The 23,493-nt window shown below is 40.9% G+C and overlaps 1 protein-coding gene across 1 annotated transcript in view; it reads left to right on the top strand.

The window, feature by feature from the left end:
• Positions 1 to 23,493, top strand: part of mrps5 (mitochondrial ribosomal protein S5) — a 135,836-nt gene that overhangs the window by 63,200 nt on the left and 49,143 nt on the right. The window contains exon 5 of the mRNA XM_028820537.2: positions 23,458 to 23,492. Within this exon, the coding sequence (XP_028676370.1) occupies positions 23,458 to 23,492 (35 nt within the window). The remainder of the gene's footprint in view (positions 1 to 23,457; position 23,493) is intronic.

Raw genomic sequence — 23,493 nt, 5'->3', positions numbered from 1 at the left:
GTCAAACTGTCCAGCTTCGTGCCTACAATAGAGCCTGCCTTCCTCACCAGTTTGTCCAGGCGTGAGGCATCCTATTTCTTTATGCTGCCTCCCCAGCACACCACCGTGTAGAAGAGGGCGCTCGCCACAACCGTCTAATAGAACATCTGCAGCATCTTATTGCAGATGTTGAAGGACACCAGCCTTTTAAGGAAGTATAGTCGGCTCTGTCCTCTCTTACACAGAGCATCAGTATTGGCAGTCCAGTCCAATTTATCATCCAGCTGCACTCCCAGGTATTTATAGGTCTGCACCTTCTGCACACAGTCACCTCTGATGATCACGGGGTCCATGAGGACAGCTTGATGGATGAGGTCTCCAAAAGTCTAAAATTATCCAAATCTTATTATGTGATATCATCTACTGTTAAATTCTGCTCCGTACTTCTAAAAAATTTTTATTTTTTATTGAGGATTTGTTCTGTTGTGTGTATTGTATTGTATTGACCCCCTTCTTTTGACACCCACTGCATGCCCAACCTACCTGGAAAGGGGTCTCTCTTTGAACTGCCTTTCCGGAGGTTTCTTCCATTTTTCCCTACTAGGTTTTTTTGGGAGTTTTTTCTTGTCTTCTTAGAGAGTCAAGGCTGGGGGGCTGTCAAGAGGCAGGGCTTGTTAAAGCCCATTGCGGCACTTCCTGTTTGATTTTGGGCTATACAAAAATAAACTGTATTGTATTGTATGAGGGGCCTGGTCCTTCTAAAATCCAACACCAGCTCCTTGGTTTTAATAGGAGAAGGACCCTAAACACAAAGTTAAGACAACATAGCAGTGGCCTTGAATTGTCCAGCCAGAGCCTGGAATTGAACCCAATCAAACACCTCTGAAGAGATCTGACAGTAACTGTTCTCCGATGGTCTCCATCCACCCTGACAGAGCTTGAGAGAATCGGTGGAGAAGAATGGCAGAAAATGACTAAACTCAGGTGTGTGTGAAGCCAGAAGACTTCAGGCCAGAATCGCTGCTAAAGGGCCTTCAATTAAGTACTGAGGGAAGGGTTTGGATACTCGTGTATCAATGGGAGATTTCATTTTATTTTTTTACTTTTAATACGTCTGCAAAAAATTGTCTAAAATCCTCTTTTTGTTTTGGTTTTGCTTGATGATGAACAAAATGAAATGATTTTAGAGCAAGGCTACAACGTAATAATATGTGAAAAAGTGAAGCGGTCAGAAGACTTTGTGTGTGTGCTGTATGTTGAACAATGTTCACAGTGTAACCCAGTGTAGTGTTTAGATGATGATGATGTTGCATTGACATAAACCCCTTAAAACCTTTTCAGAGGTTGCTTCCTTTGGACAGTGTCTCCCATCTTGTATTTACAATTGACGTTCCTTTAGCCCTTGTGTAGCACTTTAAACTTTTCTTTTTCAGAGGTTGCTTTCTATAAGACAATGTAATCCCATCTTGTATTTATAGTTATAACTATCGTCACCCTTGTGTAGCACTTTGTACTTTTCCTCCTTAAACTGTTCATCCAGTTGTGAAGATTGTCCATGTCTCCTTGAATTATTTTTGCTGCCTTCTCAGTATCTGTTATCGCTCCAATGTTAGTTCTATCTGTAAATTTTACTACTGGAATCAATGTCATTAATATAAATTGGAAACGGTTAGGGTCCAAGGGCAGACCCCAAGGGACTCGACCAACAACCCCATTCCTCTCTTATCCACTTGCCGTCTCCTGCTGGTTAACTAACTTGAGTTTTGTGAGTTACCTTTGATGCTATGAATCTCTGGTGTGTGAATTCTAAATAATTACATCGCATTCTCTGCTTTTGTCAGCTACTCCAGTAACCCGCTCACAAATTCTAATAAAAAATGGAATAGTTTGGTTTGGCGGGATCGTCCTGTCAAATTCATGCTGGTTGTTATTTAGTATATTATTTTCATACAGCACACCAGAGTGACTTTGAATGAATAAGCGGCTCCCGTTTAGTGCACAGTGCCATTGTCACGGGTCATTGCTGTTCTCATTTTTAAAGGGGAGCAGCTGTAGAAGCGTCATTTTAACAAGAAAGCAAATTTTCAAAAGTTAAAGAAGATGGGGGGCAGCAGCTGCATTTTTGTTGGACTGTCTTAGTATTCATTTTTTGTTATTATATCATTTATCGCCCCCTGCTCACTTTGCTCACCAAACCCCAGACCCAGTGCTACACGCCATTGTGAAGAGGGGGACAGGAGACGCGGTCGCTCCACCAAAACCCCTCTTAAACGGTGATACAATGGGAAACAAATTCATTTTTTTTTAACCTCCTCTTTGCTCGATCTGCTGCTGGCTTGCTGCTGCTCCTGTGCGGCGTGATCTACATTTCGTGCGGCGCTATGAACGTTTAAAAGTCACTACCTTGTCCTTCTTCTCCCCCAGACATCCCCAAACACTATGCAATCTCTTTTTGTTGTTGTGTTATTTCACCGAGTAATAATTTCTGTTTGTTTGCTTTAATACAATACAATACAATACAATTTATTTTTGTATAGCCCAAAATCACACAAGAAGTGCCGCAATGGGCTTTAACAGGCCCTGACTCTTGACAGCCCCCCAGCCTTGACTCTCTAAGACACAGGTGTCGAACTCCGGGCTTGGATGGCCACAGTGGCTGCAGGTTTTCATTTACCCTTTTCCAAATCAGTGACCAGTTTTCACTGCTAATTAACTCCTTTACCCTTCATTTTAATAGCCCTGTTTTTAAGGATTCAGTCCTCTCAATTGATTCTTTTCTTCATTAAATGGCAGCCAAACAGAAATGTGACATGAAACGAGCCAACAGATGACCAGCTAAACTGGGGTTTCAAACTCCAACCAATTTCACTCCAACCAGTTTCTTAATGAGAAGCCAATTCTTGCTGTTAATTAAACCCGTTACTTAATTCCTTGACTTGCTGCTGCTCTCTTTCTGCTACAGCAGACATTTCCCAAACTGTTGATTTTCTGTTTCTGATTATTGACCTGAGAGATCAACCTTACTGAGATCCTCATCTTTCTTTATGTTCAGACTAGACAAAGAACCCGTTTTCGACAACGTAAGATGAAACGGGCATGAGTGGAATAGTATAATATATAATAAGTATAAGCACCACAAACCTGATATAGGTGTATTGAATGAATGCGTAATTAGGCCTCGAGCTGTAGTCGAAATCGCCTTTCAGGCCTCTAGAGCTTTAATCGAAGTCGCCTTTCTCTTTGAATTTTCGCGGCCGTAGTCACCTTTCTCTTTGAATTTTTGTGGCCGTAAATCCGCCGCCTTCCGCGATGTCGGTCTCGTAAGGTTTTTCGGGCAGCTGCGCAGAAGGCGAGTGCGCATTCGGCTTTGGACATGCGCAGAAGGCGACTGTGCATTCCGCACCACAAACCTGATATAGGTGTATTGAATGAATGCGTAATTAGGCCTCGAGCTGTAGTCAAAATCGCCTTTCAGGCCTCTAGAGCTATAATCGAAGTCGCCTTTCTCTTTGAATTTTCGCGGCCGTAGTTGCCTTTCTCTTTGAATTTTCGCAGCCATAAATCCGCCGCCTGCCGTGATGTCGGTCTCGTAAGGTTTTTCGAGCAGCTGCGCAGAAGGCGACTGTGCATTCAGCTTCGGAAATGCGCAGAAGGTGACTGCGCATTCAGCTTCGGACGGACGTGAGTGAGTGAGGAGACTGGCGAATTATGTATTAAGATAATGTGGTTAGCTGATCACCTGTTTGCTCATTTTGTGTCTCATTATTGTTTGGGTGCTAATTAAGGAAATAGAAGGAACTAAGGAGTCTGAGTCGAGTTAATTAAAACTTAAGGCAAAAGAAGCTAATTAGCAGCAAAAACAGGTCATTAATTAAGAAGGTGGTTAAAATAAAAACCTGCAGCCATTGCGGCCCTCCAGGACCGGAGCTTGACACCCCTGCTCTAAGAAGACAAGAAAAAACCTTTATAGGGAAAAATTGTAAGAAACTTTGGGAAAGGCAGTTCAAAAAGAGACCACTTTCCAGGTAGGTTGGGCGTGCAGTGGGTGTCAAAAAGAATACAATACAATACACAGAACAGAACAAATCCTCAATACAGTATAAAAATTTTAAAAATTACAAGTATGGCACAGAATTTAACAGTAGATGATATCCCATAATATAATGCAATCTTTGCTATCCTTTTTTTTGAGACTTTTTAATTTTAGTACTTCCTGCTCTGCATGTGTATTGCGCCAATGTTTATGAATTCTTTATGACATTCTACTTTGTATTTTTCCGGCCCCGGGCCTGGTTAAATCTCTTGGTGCAAAGTCTAGTCTCATGGGATGGGCTGATTATTACTTTCCTTACTTTCAGAATTTGCACATAGATTATTTTTGTTCTTTTATGCATTCTTTTCTCTCCAAGGCTTTTGGGTCTCTTTTCGACACGCTGCTCTTTCTTCTTCGCTTAGTCGTTGACGTGTCATCTAGAACATATAAACTTTTTAAGAGCTGAGAGCACAGGATGTGTGTCTGCATTCCAGCAACTGAGAGGTTAGATGACTGTGGTCTTGTTTGCAAATGGTTGTAAGTAGGGCGTGACTTGCAAAAGTCACCGTCTCACAGGACTTGCTTCCAAAGGTTGTAAGTATGACGTGACTTGATCGTCTCGCGGGATGTCAAAGTGTCTCTCTGTCTCTCTTGAAACGATCACATCTCGTTGCCGGAAAAAAAGTCTCATCTCGTCCCAAGATTTTTTTTTTTTTTTATAATAGAGAGATTTTTTTTTCTTTATATAAGTTTGGGCACCATTTTATTTATTGCATCTGCCAGCATCTCATAGATTGGTTTTGATTTCGGCTGCCATTTTGTGATAGCAACACATCCCTTTTGCTGTCACATAATGCCAGGAAGTTGTGATGTCATTATGATGTCACTTCCAGGAAGTGTATAAGGAGACCTTGTGTTCCTCTTGTTGGATTACCAAAACCAACTACTACACTTGTGGTGTTAGGGGTTAGGCTTTGTAAAAGAGCATTCAAGGCACAAGACTTTCCAGATGTTCTTTTCTAATTTGAGTTTTGACTCACTCACTGGGCACAGTCCATTTTAGAGTTTTTTTTTTTTTTTTTTTTTTTTTTTTTTTTTATTTACAGGGTTGCCCCCTGTGCAATTCTGGTCATATCTTCTCTTGGTCCTTCCCAAAAAGAGTCCAATTGTTTCTACTGCCTTCCTACTAAGCAGAACACAAGGACAATTGGAATAAATTTGATGAAAATGAGACATTCACCACAAGCTCGCCAATCCTGTCTACCTTATTTCCTCCAAGTAACATCAAGTGTGAACATCAGATTTGAGTGTCTCTAAACTCCTACTCTCTACCACACTACTTGGTACCTGAGACAGTGGTGCTGCTTCTTTGCCCTGGTTAGCTTAAATGTCATTATAGATTGGCTTCTGGTTAAGGAAAAAAGAGATTTTAACAGATGTTAATATTAAAAAGCAACTTAATTAAAATGGAGGATAAACAATGTTTTATTAGGAGCAGTATTGGGGTACTAACTGACGAGTGTTGGATCAGTAATAAAATGTTAACTTTGGTGTTGATACAAACTTTTGGACTTTGGTACCCGTGGCAAAATGGTTCTGAAGCAAATAACAGATAACTCCTAAAAACCCCCAGTGTCTTTACTGCAGATTCCCTGATGTGCTGCGACATTTCACAACATTATGTACCGCTTCCCCGAGAAGTCCTGATACCATCAAAGCAATTGGTAAGGTTCCCCCATCCCAATTCAGATGATCTAAACCGAAATAAAACAAAAGAAAAGGCAAAGGCGCAAGCAGTGCCCATCACAAAGGCAAAATGAGGGCAGCATGGAGGAAGAGTATGTGCTCTCCCTGTGTCTCTGTGGCTCTCCTCCTGCAGGTCGCTTATGACTGACGAAGTGAAATTTTCTTCTTTGTTGCCAGTGAGTGTTTCCAACCAAGTGCTCTTGGTACAGCTAATCTACCACCCTTCATGGTCATCTGCATTTTCTCTCCTTGCTGCTTTGCGACAGAGTAAATGATCTGCTGCTGCTACTGCTGCTCAATGCTGCATAGTAAAATCTAAACCAACAGGCGGCTTCAGGGTTTTCTGATTATGCGGACTCACGCTCACCGGCACTAACACAGATAAACGCCGTGTGCCGCACAGCTTTTTTTTTTTGCAGCATGTGGGAGTTAATATTTCTCTAAGCAGGTCATAGAAAACATATTACACCCAATGTTCTGTTTGATCAGAGGCGCTCATTAGATACGGTCCCTTTAAACCCACAGCTGATGTATTTATTTACGGAACATTAAGCACCATTGAGAAAGAAAAGTGAACTGTGGTTACAGTGTACCTTACTGTTCAGTGTGTTTTATCCACTGTGTTTTTAAATCCTATGAATGCAGTTCAAGAATGAGGAGAGACAGACCAAACCAGAAAAGGGGTGCCAGTCCATCACAGGGTACGCATTCACTCAGAGCAGGCCATTTAAGACGACCTGCCTTTAACTATCGATCAGATTTGATTCCCTACATCCCCCTTAATAGCATGCAACATCACAAAGCCCCTTATCGAGCAGACGCTAATGAGCCACATCATCACGACCCCTCCTATATGAAGTGAATGGCATGACTATCTTGTAACAGTGGCGCATGTCAAGGTTGGACTTGTATCAGATGGTAACTTGACATTAGGTACTTGTAGTCCACATTGGCAGGTGTAAAGACCCAAGTGACTTTTATATGGGCTGTAATTGACAGATAGAAACAGTAAGGTTTGGTGGGCTGCTCACGGTGGTAAGTACCTCCCAACGGTGGTCCGAGTAGGGAAACACCATGCATTGATTTGAGAGGTCAACAAAGCAACTGTGGGGCAAATAACAGATACTTTAATGATGGTGTGTAGCTGCGTTTGCCCAAAATTACTAAAGTTCTGCAGCTTTCGTTTGCTTTGTGGGACTCTAGCAGTAGCTTGGCACGTTCAAATAATAATAATAATAATTCTTTGCATTTATGTAGTGCTTTTCTCACTACTCAAAGTGCTCAGCAATTACAGGTTAAGGGCCTTGCTCAAAGGCCCAACAGAGCAGAGTCCCTATTGGCATCTACGGGATTTGAACCGGCAACCTTCCGATTGCCAGTGCAGATCCCTAGCCTCAGAGTAACCACTCCACCTTGGTTCCACAGACAAAAAAGATATCTTCATTTTTAAAAGCTTTAGGAAAATTTAAAAGTAAAACAGTTCACACAAAAACAGAGAAAAAGTTGGTAGTGCAAAGAAAATAAAGGTTCTTATTTAAGAAAGTTATGTTTAAAGCTTATACAGGGATATTCTGTAATAGCTCTCGACAGGACAAAACAACGTGCAGTGTGCTCTTCAGTATATGGGGCTTCGAACAAGCCGGGATGCCCCTGCGTCGGAGCGATGAGGTAGGTGCCGGACAGCCATCACAACGTTTAACCTACGTTTGCAACTTCTGGGTGCATACCGCCCGTACACCTTCACTCAGTCACTCGACTTCTCATCGGGATGGTGGTGTACAGTATTGAGCAGCATGTCTCCATGGTACGAATCTATTGGGTCACCAATTTGTTTAAGCGATGTCAGAATCAACTGGATGATTGCGAGTTAACAGAAGGTTAATTCCAGCAAGATGGAGCAACGTGTCACACATCGGCAAGGAACATGGCAGAAATCGAGTCCTCCTTTGGCAACAGGGTCATTTCAAAGAGGCTTGGGCCACCACGGTTGCCGGATCTGACACCACCAAACTTCTTCCTTTTGGGTTTTGCTCAAAGGAAAAGTCTGTCGGAACAAGGCTTGCACTGTGGAAGATTTGAAGGAAAAAATCCAACGTGAAATTGCTGCTATTCCCAACGAGATGCTTACTGATACGTTCAAGAACATGGAGCGCCGCATTAAAATGTGTCTGGCAGAAAACGGAAACCACTTCCAGCATCGCAAGTAATGCAATCGATTACACATACGTCAAGGTATAGAGCGTATTTTTTTGGTTCAGATTGCTTCATCCATACGGGAATTACAACAGAATATTCAGGGCCTCTTTTGAGTGAATCGCCCTGTACTTCTTGCTTGTTTCTTTAAGTTTTCTAATACAGTTGAACCATTTCTAAACGGTCAGCAGACTGTATGCCTATCCCACTTACAAACCGCAGACGGGTCTTTCAGTCCATGCTAGCAGTGAGACTAATTCTAAAAAAACAACCTAAATAACACACTGTATGACAGATCTTACTGAGAAGGTTCTGTGTCATGTTAACTTACAGGGTGTTAAAGGAAATACCATCTTATATATAAAGCAGACTGTAACAATCTTGCATGTATGTTATCATCCAGTTGACGCTCTGAACGTTTCTGGTGTGCTCAGTAAAAGCAACCGACAGTTTTATCATGAAAAATCAGTAGTATTATTTGTTTGTCGTTTAATGTTTGTTTTTGTTAACTATATTGTCATCTTGCATTATTCTTATTGTAACAGTGTTGTAGTGGTAATAGAATTAAACCTAATAATAATATTAATTGAATCGACTTTTTTTTTTTTTTGTCGTCAAAAATTCTGCATGTAAAAACTTATTACTACACCACAAAATAAAAATTAATCTGTCGCTTTTCACATCATTCTTACACTACATTGAACGTATTCCACCATTATATTTTGATGAATATAAACTATCTGTTATATATAAGATAAGTAAGCAATTTTATTTTTTATCTACTGTAAACATCCTATATTTATTTTCTGGATTCAGCGGCTCTCTTTGTGATTTTTGTTTATTCATTAATGAACGAAATGTCATTTGTTTGTGTTGGTGTTACGTATATAACAAGGCACTTCAGTGAACAATACAAACACATTAGTGAGACTTCATTGTTTGTTAATTTATTTTTATTTTTAAAGTTGTGTTTTTTTTTAATTATATTTTTCTCAAATAATTTTAAAAAATACTTTATTTTCCTCCCGGGCAACGCCGGTTATTTCAGCTGGTAAGATATATGACAGAAAATTGTATCCTATTCAGATTAAGCAAATGCTAGTATGAGTTTAACTTAAAACATTAATTTTCTAACTTTGGCTCTTACAGTTGGTTTCACATAAGAGTATCAAAACCTACGATTTGAAACTGATTCAGTATTTCCAAAAAATAAATTTTTTTTCTTGGTTGCTTTCTGGTTTTTAGTTTTCTCTTTTTAAAATCACATGACATTAAGACGAAACCGCTGAGTGCGCTTACATACATAGCTCTGGAAGAATGTTCGATTTTCAATCAAACCAAACCAATTATGTAAAAATCATAATCAACAAGCAGCAGCTAAAATCTGAGCTTGATTTGGACACGCAGTACAACCTTGCTGGCCACCATTAGTCAAAAAATAAAAACATGTAAGGGTTTTTTTGGTTCTAACTCCAGCTCTGATTTAGCTAATGAGTTTAAGGACTGTAACTTGAGATTTGAGCAATTTAGGTTGGTAGATAGAAATTTGTTTGTCCCCTGGGGAAATTTAACTTTTTATAAAAGATGAGTAAATAAATAGATAAATAAATATGCACACACACACTGTGGTTTGAACACACAGCAGAATGACTAAAAAGAAAGGGTTAGGGTTAGGGTTAGGGTTAGACTAAGGGTTAAAGAAAATGTCTGACTTCATAGTCCCAGTCCCAGTGAGGTGCTATACAGGCATATTGCTTAGCTAGCGATACCTGTTTGTTGAGCAGACATTATCATCTACAGATTGTTAAAGAGTAACGTTTGATGTTTTTGAGAGAGCGAGAGCAGAGCTACCTGTGTTTTAGAGGGTAACTGCAGACTGGCAGTGATATCACAGCCACCTGCTCTTCTCCCCACGTGGGGGACGCTCTCCTGTCAGAACTGAACACGATCAGATACAGTGCCAACGTTTGACGTTGAAGCGTACCTACCTTCCGCTTGGCCAGGATTAATTTTTTTTTTCTTCACTGATTTTTAAAGTTTGTCCTGTTTCACTACTACATCAGCAGAGCCACGGCGGACAGCTATTATTAAATAAACAGTAATGATAAATAACGCTCACACATGTATTAAAAAAGTTATAATGTAAAAGTACAACATTCCACTTTTTCACACATGTGCTCTTGATTCCAGACAGTGTTTGAATCCGTTTTGATCACAGCCTGCCTGTTTTTAGATGTTTGACGTTTCTCTATTATCTTTGATTTTTCATAGTCATTAATCTTCAGGAAATCATTAAGAGCTTTATTATCCAAGAGTGAATTGCTGAGGTTGATGTTCATCTGATTCTGCAGCCACACCAGCTGTTCTTAAGAGGCAGAAATGAACACATTGTGCGTTTCATCTGAAATTCTATGAGTCGCCCCAGTTGTTGAAGCCGTTTGGCCCATCAGAGCTTGACAGTTTCTGCTATAGTGAGTGACTCCTTGATAGACGTGAACCGAGCTCTTGTACATTCATTTCATGCATAAATAGCAATTCACACTTTTTGTACCACTCATTTTCATTTTTAACTCCCTAATATTTCAGTATTCAAATCGTAAACCTTTTATCTATTGTATGCGTGGCCTGCTAAGAGCAAATCCAGTGCATTAAATCTCCAGTTGTCATAATATACGTATTTTTATATTTATGTTTCTGATTCGTTTCAAATTTGGTTGCTTTAGGAATCGATTCCTGTTTTTTGCTTTTGATTTAAATGAAAATCGACAATGTTAGTTTTGGCTGCCTTGTTATTTTATTAGGTCATATGTCTGAAATGTCGAGATTGGCACATCACCAGAACTGACTTTATAATTTTAGCATTGTGCTCATTCTGTTAGGCTTATCGAGCACTTTTTTTTTTTTTTATTCTTTATTCACTATATACAATTTCTTGTATTAGGAATTAGTTGTTTTTCTCACACCCCAACTTACTTACTGTCTAGAGAGTTTTGGGGTCAAAGCACAGGGTCAGCCATTTGTACAGCACTCCTGAAGCAATTGCAGGATAAGGGTCTTGCTGTAGGGCCCAGCATAGTAGTATTCCTTCAGTCACTGCCAAGGATCGAACTGGCAGCCTTTGAGTTACAGCCCAGATCCTTTAGCCATAGATCCACAATTCCACTTCCCAATTGTTTGATTTGATGTACTTCATTAAGCCCCAAGGGGAACTTGTCTTTTCGCATGACCTTTGGCGGTCAGATCGCAGTGCCCTGGAGCAATTTTCAGGTTAAGGGCCTACAAGTTAAAGGCAAATGCTACAAGACCATTTCTAAGCAGTAAGCAGCTTGATGTTCCTGTGACAACGGTTGTAAGTATTACTAAGAAGTTTGAGGTCCATGGGACTGTAGCTAACCTCCGTGGACGTTCCCACAAGAGGAAAATCACCCCAGAATGGACAGAAGGACTGACTGTGAGAATGGTAGACAAAAAAAGCCAAGGACAACTTCCAAAGAGATACAAGCTGAACTCCAAGGTCCATTAGTGTCTGAACGCACCATACGTCACTTTTGGAGTGACACTGAGCTCAATGGAAGAAGACCCAGGAGGACTTCACGTATACGGTATCCGTCAATAAGGGCACGCACAAAAAGGCGACCTTCAAAAGGGCGACCTCAATTGGGCGCGGCAAATAAAAGCGCACATAAATAAAAGTGATCTTCAAAAGGGCGACCTCAATTGAGCGCCGAATAAAGGCGCGCGTAAATAAAGGTGAACTTCAAAAGGGCGACCTCAATTGAGTGCCGAATAACTGCGCGCATAAATAAAGGAGTGCTTCAAAAGGGTGACGTCAATTGGGCGCAGCGTATAAAGGCAAACGCAACAAAATTATTACAGAAAATTTATTAGATAAAGGCAATGATTGAACGTATAAAAAGGTGAAAGCAAGAATATTAAAACATCCAATTAATTAATGCATGAACTTCTAACGAACTACTTCTAACGAACTATTTCTAAAGCTCTCTATATTTCGTTGTTTTCAAAATTACAGAAAATTAGATTAAGGCAATGACTGAATGTATAAAAAGGTGAAAGCAAGTTACACTTGAAGCTGTAGATTATGTGCAATGCCACGTAGATATTCGAGATGCGGTCTATTAGCATAATCAAGGACAATTAATTTAATTCGCTCCGAAGTGTCTCTGTAGGTCTTCCTTGGCTTTGGAATAGGCTGACCTGCGCGCGCATTTATTCGGCGCTCAATTGAGGTCGCCCTTTTGAAGGTCGCCTTTATTTACGTGCGCCTTTATTCTCCGCGCCTAATTGAGGTCGCCCTTTTGAGGTCGCCCTTTTGAAGCTCGCCTATATTTACGGGCGTCTTTATTCGGCACTCAATTGAGGTCACCCTTTTGAAGGTCGCCTTTATTTACGTGCGCCTTTATTCTCCGCGCCCAATTGAGGTCGCCCTTTTGAAGGTCGCCTTTTTGTGCGCGCCCTTATTGAATAGAACCCACGTAAACAAGTCAGACTGGAAGTTGCTAAGATGCAAACTGACAAGCCACAATATTTCTGAGAGAATGTCCTTTGGACAGATGAGACAAATCTGAAGTTTTTTGACAAGTCACATCTGCTCCATGTCCACAGACTAAGAAATGAAGCTTTCAAAGAAAAGAGCTCCATAGCTACTGTGAAACATGGAGGAGGCTCGGTGATGTTTTGGGGGCTGCTTTGCTGCATCTGGCATGGGGGGTCCTTGGGCCTGTGCAGAGAACAGTGAAATCTCAACACTATCAAGACATTCTGGAGTGAATCATACTGCCCAGTGTCAGAAAGCTCTTTCTCAATTGCAGGCCATGGATCCTCCCACAGGATAAGGAGCCAAAACACACATCTAAAAGCACCTGAGAAGGGCTAAGAACACTGAAGTAGCCTTCTGTGAGCCCTGATTTGAATCCTGTTGAACATCTATGGAAGAAATTGAAACATACCATTTGGAGAAGACCCACTTGAAGCCTGACACACCTGGAGTAGTTTGCTCAGGACAAGTGGGACAACCTTTCTACAGGCACAGAAGTCTCATACGGCTGAAATCAAGCAAATCACCAAGACCAGATAATATTTACCCTCAAGTTCTTAAGGAGGCTAGTGAGTACAGATAGAAACCCTAGATTCATATTTTTAGGAAGTCACTGATTCTGAAGGACTGGAAAAAGGCAAATAGAATACAATACAATTTATTTTTGCATAGCCCAAAATCACACAAGAAGTGCCACAAAGGGCTCTAACAGGCCCTGCCTCTTGACAGCCCCCCAGCCTTGACTCTCTAAGAAGACAAGGAAAAACTCCCAAAAAAAACCCCAGTAGGGAAAAAATGGAAGAAACCTCAGGAAAGGCAGTTCAAAAAGAGACCCCATTTCAGGTAGGTTGGGCGTGCAGTGGGTGTCAAAAGAAGGGGGTCAATACAATACAATACAGTACAATACATAGAACAGAATAAATCCTCAATACAGTATAAAAATAAAAATTCTAGAAGTACGGAGTAGAATTTCACATTAGATGATATCACATAATATGATTTGGATTTGTTTTAAGTCCTGGAGACCTCATTCATCAAGCTGCCTCCCCCATTTTGCCATTCCACATCTGAAATAGCGCTAATCCGATGAAAGGACCCCTCATTCCCACATCCCCAAAAAAAGAAGGGAGTCAATACAATACACAGAACAGAACAAATCCTCAATAGATAGATAGATACTTTATTAATCCCAAGGGGAAATTCACAAGTTGACTACCTGAATAGACAAGTCTCGGCATGAAAAAATCCATGTCCAAGTAGTAAAAAGTGTCCGGGGAACAAGTCCACATAAAATAAAGTGGTAGGAGTGATCAGTGAAATTGAGAAAAAGGTAGAAAGATAAAGTCATACATGGAGCTGCTGGAAAGGCTGCCACCTGCGGCGGCACCTGAGTCAACATATACAGTATAAAAATAAAAATTTTACAAGTATGGACCAGAATTTAACAGTAGATTATATCACATAATATGATTTGGATTTGTTTAGAGTCCTGGAGACCTCAGCCATAAAGCTGCCTCCCCCATTTGGCCATTTCACCACTGAAACTGCGCTGGGCCAGCCAATCCGATGAAAGGACCCGTCTTTCCCATGATTCCTGTGATCCTCCATCAGGGATGACTTTATTTTAGGCAGGCAAAACAACTTGGCAGGTGGGCCGTGGCACCAAGTGCCACATTTGAGTACTGAGAAGAGAAACAAAATAGGTGAGGGTTAGTAACAAATGATATCATCCCGTTATATAAAAAGGGTGACGGGGTAGATCCAAGCAACTATAGGCCAGAAAGCTTAACGTGAATCACAGGAAAATTAATGGAAGGAATTATTAAGGATAAGATTGAGCAGCACCTCACAAGGACAGAAGTTATTAGGAACAGTCAGCATGGGTTCAGAAGAGGGAGGTCATGTTTTTCAGACAGGCTGGAATTCTATGAGGAGGCAACAAAAGGATACGATCAAAGTGGAGCAGATGAGATTATTGATGTGGACTTTCAGAAAGCATTTGATAAGGTGCCACATGAGAGGTTGGGCATCAAACTATAAGAAGTGGCAGTTCAGGGTGTGTGGAGTGTAGATGGGTACAGAATTGGCACAGACAAAGGAAGCAGAGGGTGATGGTGCCAGGACCCTCATCAAAATTGACTGATGTTAAGAGTGGTGACCAGCAGGGGGCAGTGCTGGGGCTGCTGCTATTTTTAATATCTATAAATGATTTAGATAGGAATACAAGTAACAATCTGGTTAAGTTTGCAGATGATACCAAGATAGGTGGAGTAGCAGATAATTTGGAATCCTTTATATCATTACAGAGGGACTTGGACAGCAGACAGGCTTGGCAGGTTTGTGGACGATGAAATTTAATGTCAGTAAATGTAAAGAATTACACATAGAAAGTAAAAATGTTAGGTTTGAATACACAATGGGTGGTCTGAAAATTGAGAGTTAGGAGTCGTAGTGGACTCTGAGCTATTGACTTCCAGACAGTGTTCAGAAGCCATTAAGAAGGCTAACAGAATGTCAGGTTATATAGCGCCTTGATGTGTGGAGTACAAGTCACAGGAGGTTCTGCTCAAGCTTTATAACACATTGGTGAGGCCTCATCTGGAGTTTTGCGGGCAGTTTGGGTCTCCAGGCTACAAAAAGGACATAGCAGCACTAGAGAAGGTCCAGAGAAGAGCGACTAGGCTGATTCAGGCCTACAGGGGATGAGTGATGAGGAAAGATTAAAAGAGCTGAGCCTTTACAGTTTAAACAAAAGAAGATTAAGAGATGACATGATTGAGTGTTTAAAATGATGAAGGGGATTAGTGCAGTTGATCGAGACTGTTATTTTACAATGAGTTCATCAAGAACACGGGGACACAGTTGGAAACTTGTGAAGGGGATATTTCACATAAACATTATGAAATTTTTCTTTACACAAAGAACAATAGACACTTGGAATAAGCGACCAAGTAGTGGGGTGGGCAAGTAGGACTTAAGGGACTTTCAAAACTCGACTTGATGTTTTTGGAACAAATAAGTGGCTAGGACTGGCGAGCTGTGTGGGGCTGAATGGCCTGTTCTCATCTAGATTGTTCTAATGTAGAGCTCCAGGAATCGTTTCTGCCAACATTTGATCAGCAAATGGCAGTGACCAGTCACTCAACCAGGAGACCAGGTTCCCTAAAAGGTACAGGACAGCAGTGTCTAGAATTGCATGTTAATTGAAATTATCCTGTTGTGATCCAGCTGATTTGTTTAATAATTTATTTTACATCATTACCAGAAGAAATTCCTGTGCTAATAAGGCTTATCACATTGAATTGTTTCCATCCACTTAACAGAAGCAGGTTAGGTTAGCTGACCCTGTGTGAGTGAGAGGGACTGGCACTTTGCCCAGCATTGGTTCCACCAGCAAGGACAGGCACTTGAAGTGGAGAAAAATAGTGGTATGTATTGTTCTGAAATATCCTCGATCCATAGAGGGTAAATGTTGGAAAGTTTTAATTTGCTTTGCTTGTGCTGTCTAACAGACTACAGTGTCAGGGCCGGTCAGAGCTCATCAGAGGAAGGAGCAAAACTTAAACAGCTTCTGTGAGAGCCCTAAGCCGCTGTATGCCTGTCTGCAGCTGGAAACTTTTAGGAGTGTGTCTGGTCTGATCGTGTAGGAGTATTTCAAGCTCATTTTTGCTTTGAAAACTCTTTCTGATGGTATACTTGTATAGACATGTGTACAGCTTTCTTGTTTTGCCAGTATGTATAGCACTCCTCCTCCTCTTCAATTACCAGCTGTTCTTGCAGATGCACATTGTTCTCAGCAGCAGCTTCTACCACCATCCATTTTAGCCCCAAACATAAAGAGTGTCCCTCTTACTTAACTGATCACGGCTGAGCTGAGCCGCCTCGTACGTCCTTAGTGGTAGAGCTGCGATATCACGAGGGTTGTACACAAGGATGCTGATATTTTTTTTTATTCTACCTTATAAATTACATCACTAAATCTTGAGTATGTCCACCAATTGTGGCTTTTTAAAACTGTTAAGTACTATACAGATTCGTAGTGTAGCCATCGGGACAAATAAAGATCTGTCTAGAAGAGGGAAATCTTGCACTTGTTCCAACCCAAATAATCCCAAGGATATAAAGCAAAATATATGATAAGAGTTTATTATAGCAAAAATAATGATAGTACAGGCATACAGGGACCTTGCCTGACAAGAAATTCTTGCCTATTTTCAGACAATCCAAGGAGAAATGTATTCACTAATGGATTAATCTGATGGCCCCAAAACACAGAAAAATCCAACCTATCAGAAAAGTTGATTTCACTGTGAAAAAGATGTAGAAAACTGCGGTGATGATTCAGATTTAATAGCCAGAAAGAACGATTATTGTGCTGGTCTATGGCAGAATCCGTATAGCACAGATGGCATCGTGACTGACTGCAAGTAAGCAGCATTGTGGTCCACATCCTGCCTTTTTCCTGCATGTATATATGCCATGAATGTAATTACCCCAATCTACATGCTGTCAAATGAACAAACCACACGCCGTGGCGCAACGTTAGAGGCTGTGCCTTGAGCGCTGACGTCTGAGGTTCGATTCCCCGAGAGGGGGGTGCAGTGAGTGTGTACACCTGATGAGCCCAGAATTAGGCGAAACACGTGTCGCGTACTCTTTGCATTATTTGACAGTAAAACTATTTTCAACCATTCTATGATCTGCTTATCGCAACTGAAAGAGGGCACCGTGGCGGATGCTAGCCGACTTGCTGACCAACCACAAGCGTTACCTGGTAGGTAACCACCCATACATGTATGTATGTACTGTGTGCAGATGGTGCAGACCTATAAATACCTGGGAGTGCAGCTGGATGATAAATTAGACAGGACTGCCAATACTGATGATCTGTGTAAGAAAGGACAGAGCTGGTTATACTTCCTTAGAAGGCTGGCGTCCTTCAACATCTGCAATAAGATGCTGCAGATGTTCTATCAGACGGTTGTGGCGAGTGCCCTCTTCTACGCGGTGGTGTGCTGGGGAGGCAGCATAAAGAAGAGGGACGCCTCACGCCTGGACAAACTGGTGAGGAAGGCAGGCTCTATTGTTGGCATGGAGCTAGACAGTTTGACATCTGTGGCAGAGCGACGGGCGCTCAGCAGGCTCCTATCAATTATGGAAAATCCACTGCATCCACTAAACAGTGTCCTCTCCAGACCGAAGAGCAGCTTCAGCGACAGACTGCTGTCACTGTCCTGCTCCACTGACAGACTGAGAAGATCGTCCCTCCCCCAAACTATGCGACTCTTCAATTCCACCCGGGGGGGGGTAAACGTTAACATTATATAAAGTTATTGTCTGTTTTTACCTGCATTATTATCAATCTTTAATTTAATATTGTTTTTTGTATCAGTAAGGTGCTGCTGGAGTATGTGAATTTCCCCTTGGGATTAATAAAGTGTGTGTCTGTCTGTCTGTATGTATGTATGTATGTATGTATGTATGTATGTATGTATGTATGTATGTGGAATTTTCCCAGAAAATACACCATTTCTCCCAGAAAATTGTTGCAATTACAAATGTTTTGGTATCCACATGTTTATTTCCTATATGTGCATTGGAACAACACAAAAAAACAGAGAAAAAAACCAAATCTGACATCACTTCACACAAAACTCAAAAACCGGGCTGGACAAAATTATTGGCACCCTCAACTTAATATTTGGTTGAACGCCCTTTGGAAAAAATAACTGAAATCAAGCGTTTCCTACAGTATAACCATCAACAAGCTTGTTACACCTCTCAACTGGAATTTCCGACAACTCTTCTTTTGCAAACTGCTCAAGGTCTCTCAGATTTGGAGAGCGCCTTCTCCCAACAGCAATTTTGAGATCTCTCCATAAGTGTTCAATCATATTTAGATTCAGACTCATTGCTGGCCACTTAACTCTCCAGCGCTTTGTCTTCAACCATTTCTGGGTGCTTTTAGAGGTATGTTTGGGGTCATTGTCCTGCTGGAACACCCATGACCTCTGACACAGACCCAGCTTTCTGACACTGGGCCCTACATTGCGGCCTCAATATCTTTTGGTAGTCTTCAGATTTCATGATGCCTTCCACACAGTCAAGGCATCCAGTGCCAGAGGCAGCAAAACATCCCCCAAACATCTTAGAACCTCCACCATGTTTGACTGTAGCTACTGTGTTCTTTTCTACGTAGGCCTCATTCCGTTTTCTGTAAGCAGTAGAATGATGAGCTTTACCAAAAAGCTCTACCTTGGTCTCATCTGTCCACAAGACGTTCGCCCAGAAGGATTTTGGCTTCCTCAAGTACATTTTGGCAAACTCCAGTCTGGCTTTTTTATGTTTCTGTGTCAGCAGTGGGGTCCTCCTGGCTCTCCTGCCATAGCGTTTCACTTCGTTCAAATGTCGACGCATAGTTCAAGCTGACACTGTTGCACCCTGAGTCTGCCGAACAGCTTGAATATGTTTTGAAGTTGATTGGGGTTGTTTATCCACCATTCGGACTATCCTTTGTTGCAGTCTTTTATCAACTTTTCTCTTCCGTCCACGTCCAGGGAGATTAGCTACAGTGCCATGTGTTGTGAACTTCTTGATTATGTTGCGCACAGTGGACAAAGGAACATGAAGATCTCTGGAGATGGACTTGTAGCCTTGAGATTGTTGATATTTTTCCACAATTTTTGTTCTCAAGTCCTCAGACAATTCTCTGCTCTTCTTTCTGTTCTCCATGCTTAGTGTGGCACACTCAGATACACAACAGAAAGGTTGAGTCAACTTTTCTCCATTTTAACTGGCTTCAGGTGTGATTGCTGTATTGCCAGCACCTGTTTCTTGCCACAGGTGAGTTCAAATGAGCATCATATGCTTGAAATAAAACGATTTACCCACAATTTTGAAAGGGTGCCAAAAATTTTGTCCGGCCCATTTTTGGAGTTCTGTGTGACATGATGTCTGATTTGGCTTTTTTCTGTTTTTTTGTGTTGTTCCAATGCACATCAAGGAAATAAACATGTGTATACCAAAACATTTGTAATTGCAACAATTTTCTGGGAGAAATGGTGCATTTTCTGGGAAAATTCCAGGGGTGCCGATAATATCGGCCATGATTGTATATATATATATATACTGTATAATACATACATATATATATGGCTGTGTCCAACTCCAACTCCCATGGGGCACTGCTGCAGTCCATGGGGGCTGCCACCTAGTTCTCCGGAGCAGTTAATGCTCTGGCCACGCTTTTTCCCCTGGTCCTTCCATCGTGGAAGGCGAATGAGGAGGAAGGTCAAATGCTTGGGGTGCCAACCAGGCAAACTCTGTTTAAATGAAACAGCAAAATAAGAAAATTTTATGAAAATATGCACCTGAACACTCCTTTTAGAAAGTACAGTCTTCTCTCAGCAACGATTATGTTATAGGTTTTGCATTGGGTCTGCGCAAAAGCAAGGTCAGCACTGGAATGAGACGAGGGCATCTTGTTTTTATATCAGGTGAAGCTTTACTGCCCTCAAGGGGTGGTTTCTCGAGGCTGTGAGGGAAAAAGGAGAGAAGACTGTTGGGAACAGCACCCCCTCTTCTCCCAGGGTTATACTATTGTACTTTAGGCAAACCTGGAAACTGAACCTCTGGCGCACCTGCGTGACCATACTGTATATCCACACACATAGTAAAATACGTGAAGTTGGGGGTCTTAGTATGTAGCCCTGCTAAGTTATGCATAGGTAGAGCAGAAAACATGATTAAAACCAAGGTAAAGACCAATGTGGTCTTGAAACAACCAAGTTTAAGTTGCCCCTGAGGTACACATCTTGGCACCATCAGTTGCAATTTTATAAGTAAACGGTGACCTGCAGGGTTTTGTATTTTTATATAGTCGTCCTGACGAAACTGCCAGGGCATCCATTGCAACACCAACACAGACGTCATGCACGCTGTCTGAAATCGTCCTCCTCTCTGAAAGCAAAAAGGAACAAATGGTTCCCATCCCTGAGTTACCTTTCCTTGTAGTCGAGGAGCCTACCTGCTTTGAACCTTGAAGGTGCTTTTCATGTACGACTAATACATTTATAATTTGTGTGTTTATACGTTTTGCTGTGTATATTATCCTGGCCTGTACAGGATTTCACACAGAGGAGATGCTGTAGTATCACTAACATAACTTGTAAAAACAAACAAGCCAGCAAAACCTTGCAGCAGAAAATATAGATTGGGGGGGTTATGGGTTAGTGAAATAAGGGTCTTTGTGCAGCAATACAGTCAATCAGTTGCGTCCTTTTGGAAGACATCCAAGAACTCTATAGTGGTTTCGCCACGCCGGTTGTACTGTCATTAAGTTAACAGCTCTGATGTAATTCCTCTTAAGTTAATTAAAAAGTATTAAAACTTTTAGTCTTACCACTTCAATATAGGCTCTCATTCTTGGATTAAGAGTTACATTGAAACGAGAAATAGAAGGCATGGTGTCCCATTGGGACCAGGAGTTAAGATGAGGCTGTGAATGTAATGGAGTGTCTCTTAGCATCTAAGCTTGTCTTACACCGCAAAATGATTCAGAACACTTGGCATCTAAAGGCGAATGTTTACAGTAGTTGAGGCTTTAAATTTAAACTGATTCTGTAATTGCAGCTTACAAAAAAAACAGGAACACATTTCTGATTTGTGTGTGTGTGTTTGTGCCATTGTGTCCTTTTAGCTGTTATAGGCCACAACGATGCAGTTCTTTAATAGAATGGATGTGTGTGATGTGTGCTCCTTAGTGGAGTGGCGTCCCATCTAGAGTTTGGGATAAACTGTTGGAGGGCCAAGCCAGTGAAAATTGTTGTTTTGTGTGATGCATTTACAGTTTTATTGATATTTCCAAGTGTCCTTTTAGTTTAATACTTGTTGTTAAACAGATTGACATTGGTTGTGATACCCTAAACGACACAGACATGTATTTTGTAAGGCTCAAGATCTCTTTTTGCCTCATTCTTTCTGACCTTGCGTCCAGTTTCAGATTTCAGTGTCCCTTTTCAAGCCCACATTAAAACACACAGCTACCTCATTAGCTAGCTCTTTAAGGGGGCAGCTTCTGAGCCACATGTTTTAGGTTCATGGCTGACCACCAGTGTGCAAATCTATGAGAGGAGATGCATCGTGGGGCGACTCAGTAGTTCATTGATGGATTGAAGGCCAGAGGTCCACATGACCATCATCATCAAGTTCTTCCATGTGAAGCCTGAAGACCATGAGGACTGATTGAGATCATTGATGTTAGGTAGAATGCCTAAAAGGGGGCTGGGTGGTCTCGTGGCTTCAGAACCCCTGCAGATTTTGTTTTTTTTTTTTCTCTGGCCGTCTTTTTTTTTTTTCTGTCCTCCCTGGCCATCGGACCTTACTTTTATTCTATGTTAATTAGTATTGCCTAATTTTATTTTTTATATTTTGTCTTTTTCTCTTTCTTCATCCCGTAAAGCACTTTGAGCTCCATCATTTGTATGAAAATGTGTGATAGAAATAAACGTTGTTGTTGTTGTTCACCAGTGTGCAAATCTATGAGAGGAGATGCATCGTGGGGCGAGTCAATAGCAATACCTTTATCTCATCCAGACTGGACTATTGTAATGCACTCCTCATCAGGATACCCAACAAGAGCCTTCAAAAGTTACAACAAATTCAAAATAGTTCTGCAAGAATCCTGATGAGGGTGCGGAAATATGAACACATTTCACCAATCCTTCGGTCACTTCATTGGCTCCCTTATTCACCTCCATATCGAATACAAACTCTGTTTGTTTACTCACCAGTGTATCCATGGAAATGCTCCACAATATCTTAAAGAACTCCTTATACTACAATCCACTACAAGAAACCTTCGTTTTGCAACACCTACCGCCTTCGCCCCCCTGTGACCAAACTTCATACAATGGGTGACCGAGACTTTGCAGCCGCTGCTCCACAGCTCTGAAGTGTCCTACCAGAGCGCCTAAGAACACAGCAGATTGTGGGCTGTTTTAAAAAACAGCTTAAGACTTTTCTATTTAGGACAGCATATTAACAAGAATGCTATAATTTTTGTTGTTTTATCTCTGTTTTTATCTTGCTTTGCCTTTGTTTAAACTTTTTATGTTGCACTTTGAAATTTTCTGCTAATGTAAAGTGCCCTACAATTAAAATGCATTATTAGATAGATAGATAGAGTGAAAGGCACTATATAATAGATAGATAGATACTTTATTAATCCCAAGGGGAAATTCACATACTCCAGCAGCAGCATCATACTGATAAAAAACAATATTAAATTAAAGAGTGATAACAATGCAGGTATACAGACAGACAATAACTTTGAATAATGTTAACGTTTACCCCCCCCCCCCCCCCCCCCCCAAAGTTATGGAACGCTCTGCCAATGGAAATTAGGTCAGCATCATCAACCCAAAGGTTTAAATCAAGACTTAAAACGCACCCGTTTTCGATTGTCTTTAACTGTATATGAGTAACTCTGGTATCAATTTATTCTATTTTTAATATTTACAATTTTTCTGTTAATTGTTTATCTGCTAATTGGTTCCTTCAAGTTATTTATTTTAATATTTATGTAATGCAAAAGATGATCTGCTGTGGCAACCCCTGACAGGAGCAGCCAGGAGAAGAAGAATTGATTTACTGTTGATATTTTTTGATTTTATTGTACAGCACTTTGGTTTACACTTATGCTGTTTTTTAAATTGTGCTTTATAAATAAAATTTGATTTGATTTGAATTCATTTTTGGCTATTTTAACTCAATCCAGACATTCATCCTAACCTTGCACCCCATAATTTACTACATACATCTCTGTGGTTTCAGTCCAGTGTATTGTCATGAGTACTCAGTACAGTGAAATTCTAACCAGTACAACAACTTAGTTTTGCTAGTTTCGGTTTATTTATAAATGCTGATTTATTTCTTTTTGTCTTTTTTTCAGAAACATATGAAGATTTTGAGTCACGGGTGATTGAGG

The sequence above is a fragment of the Erpetoichthys calabaricus genome, chromosome 15 (assembly GCF_900747795.2).
Source record: "Erpetoichthys calabaricus chromosome 15, fErpCal1.3, whole genome shotgun sequence".
NCBI classification, from domain to species: domain Eukaryota; kingdom Metazoa; phylum Chordata; class Cladistia; order Polypteriformes; family Polypteridae; genus Erpetoichthys; species Erpetoichthys calabaricus.
Note: the sequence above shows the minus strand (reverse complement) of the source record. Positions and strands in the feature narration are given on the sequence as shown.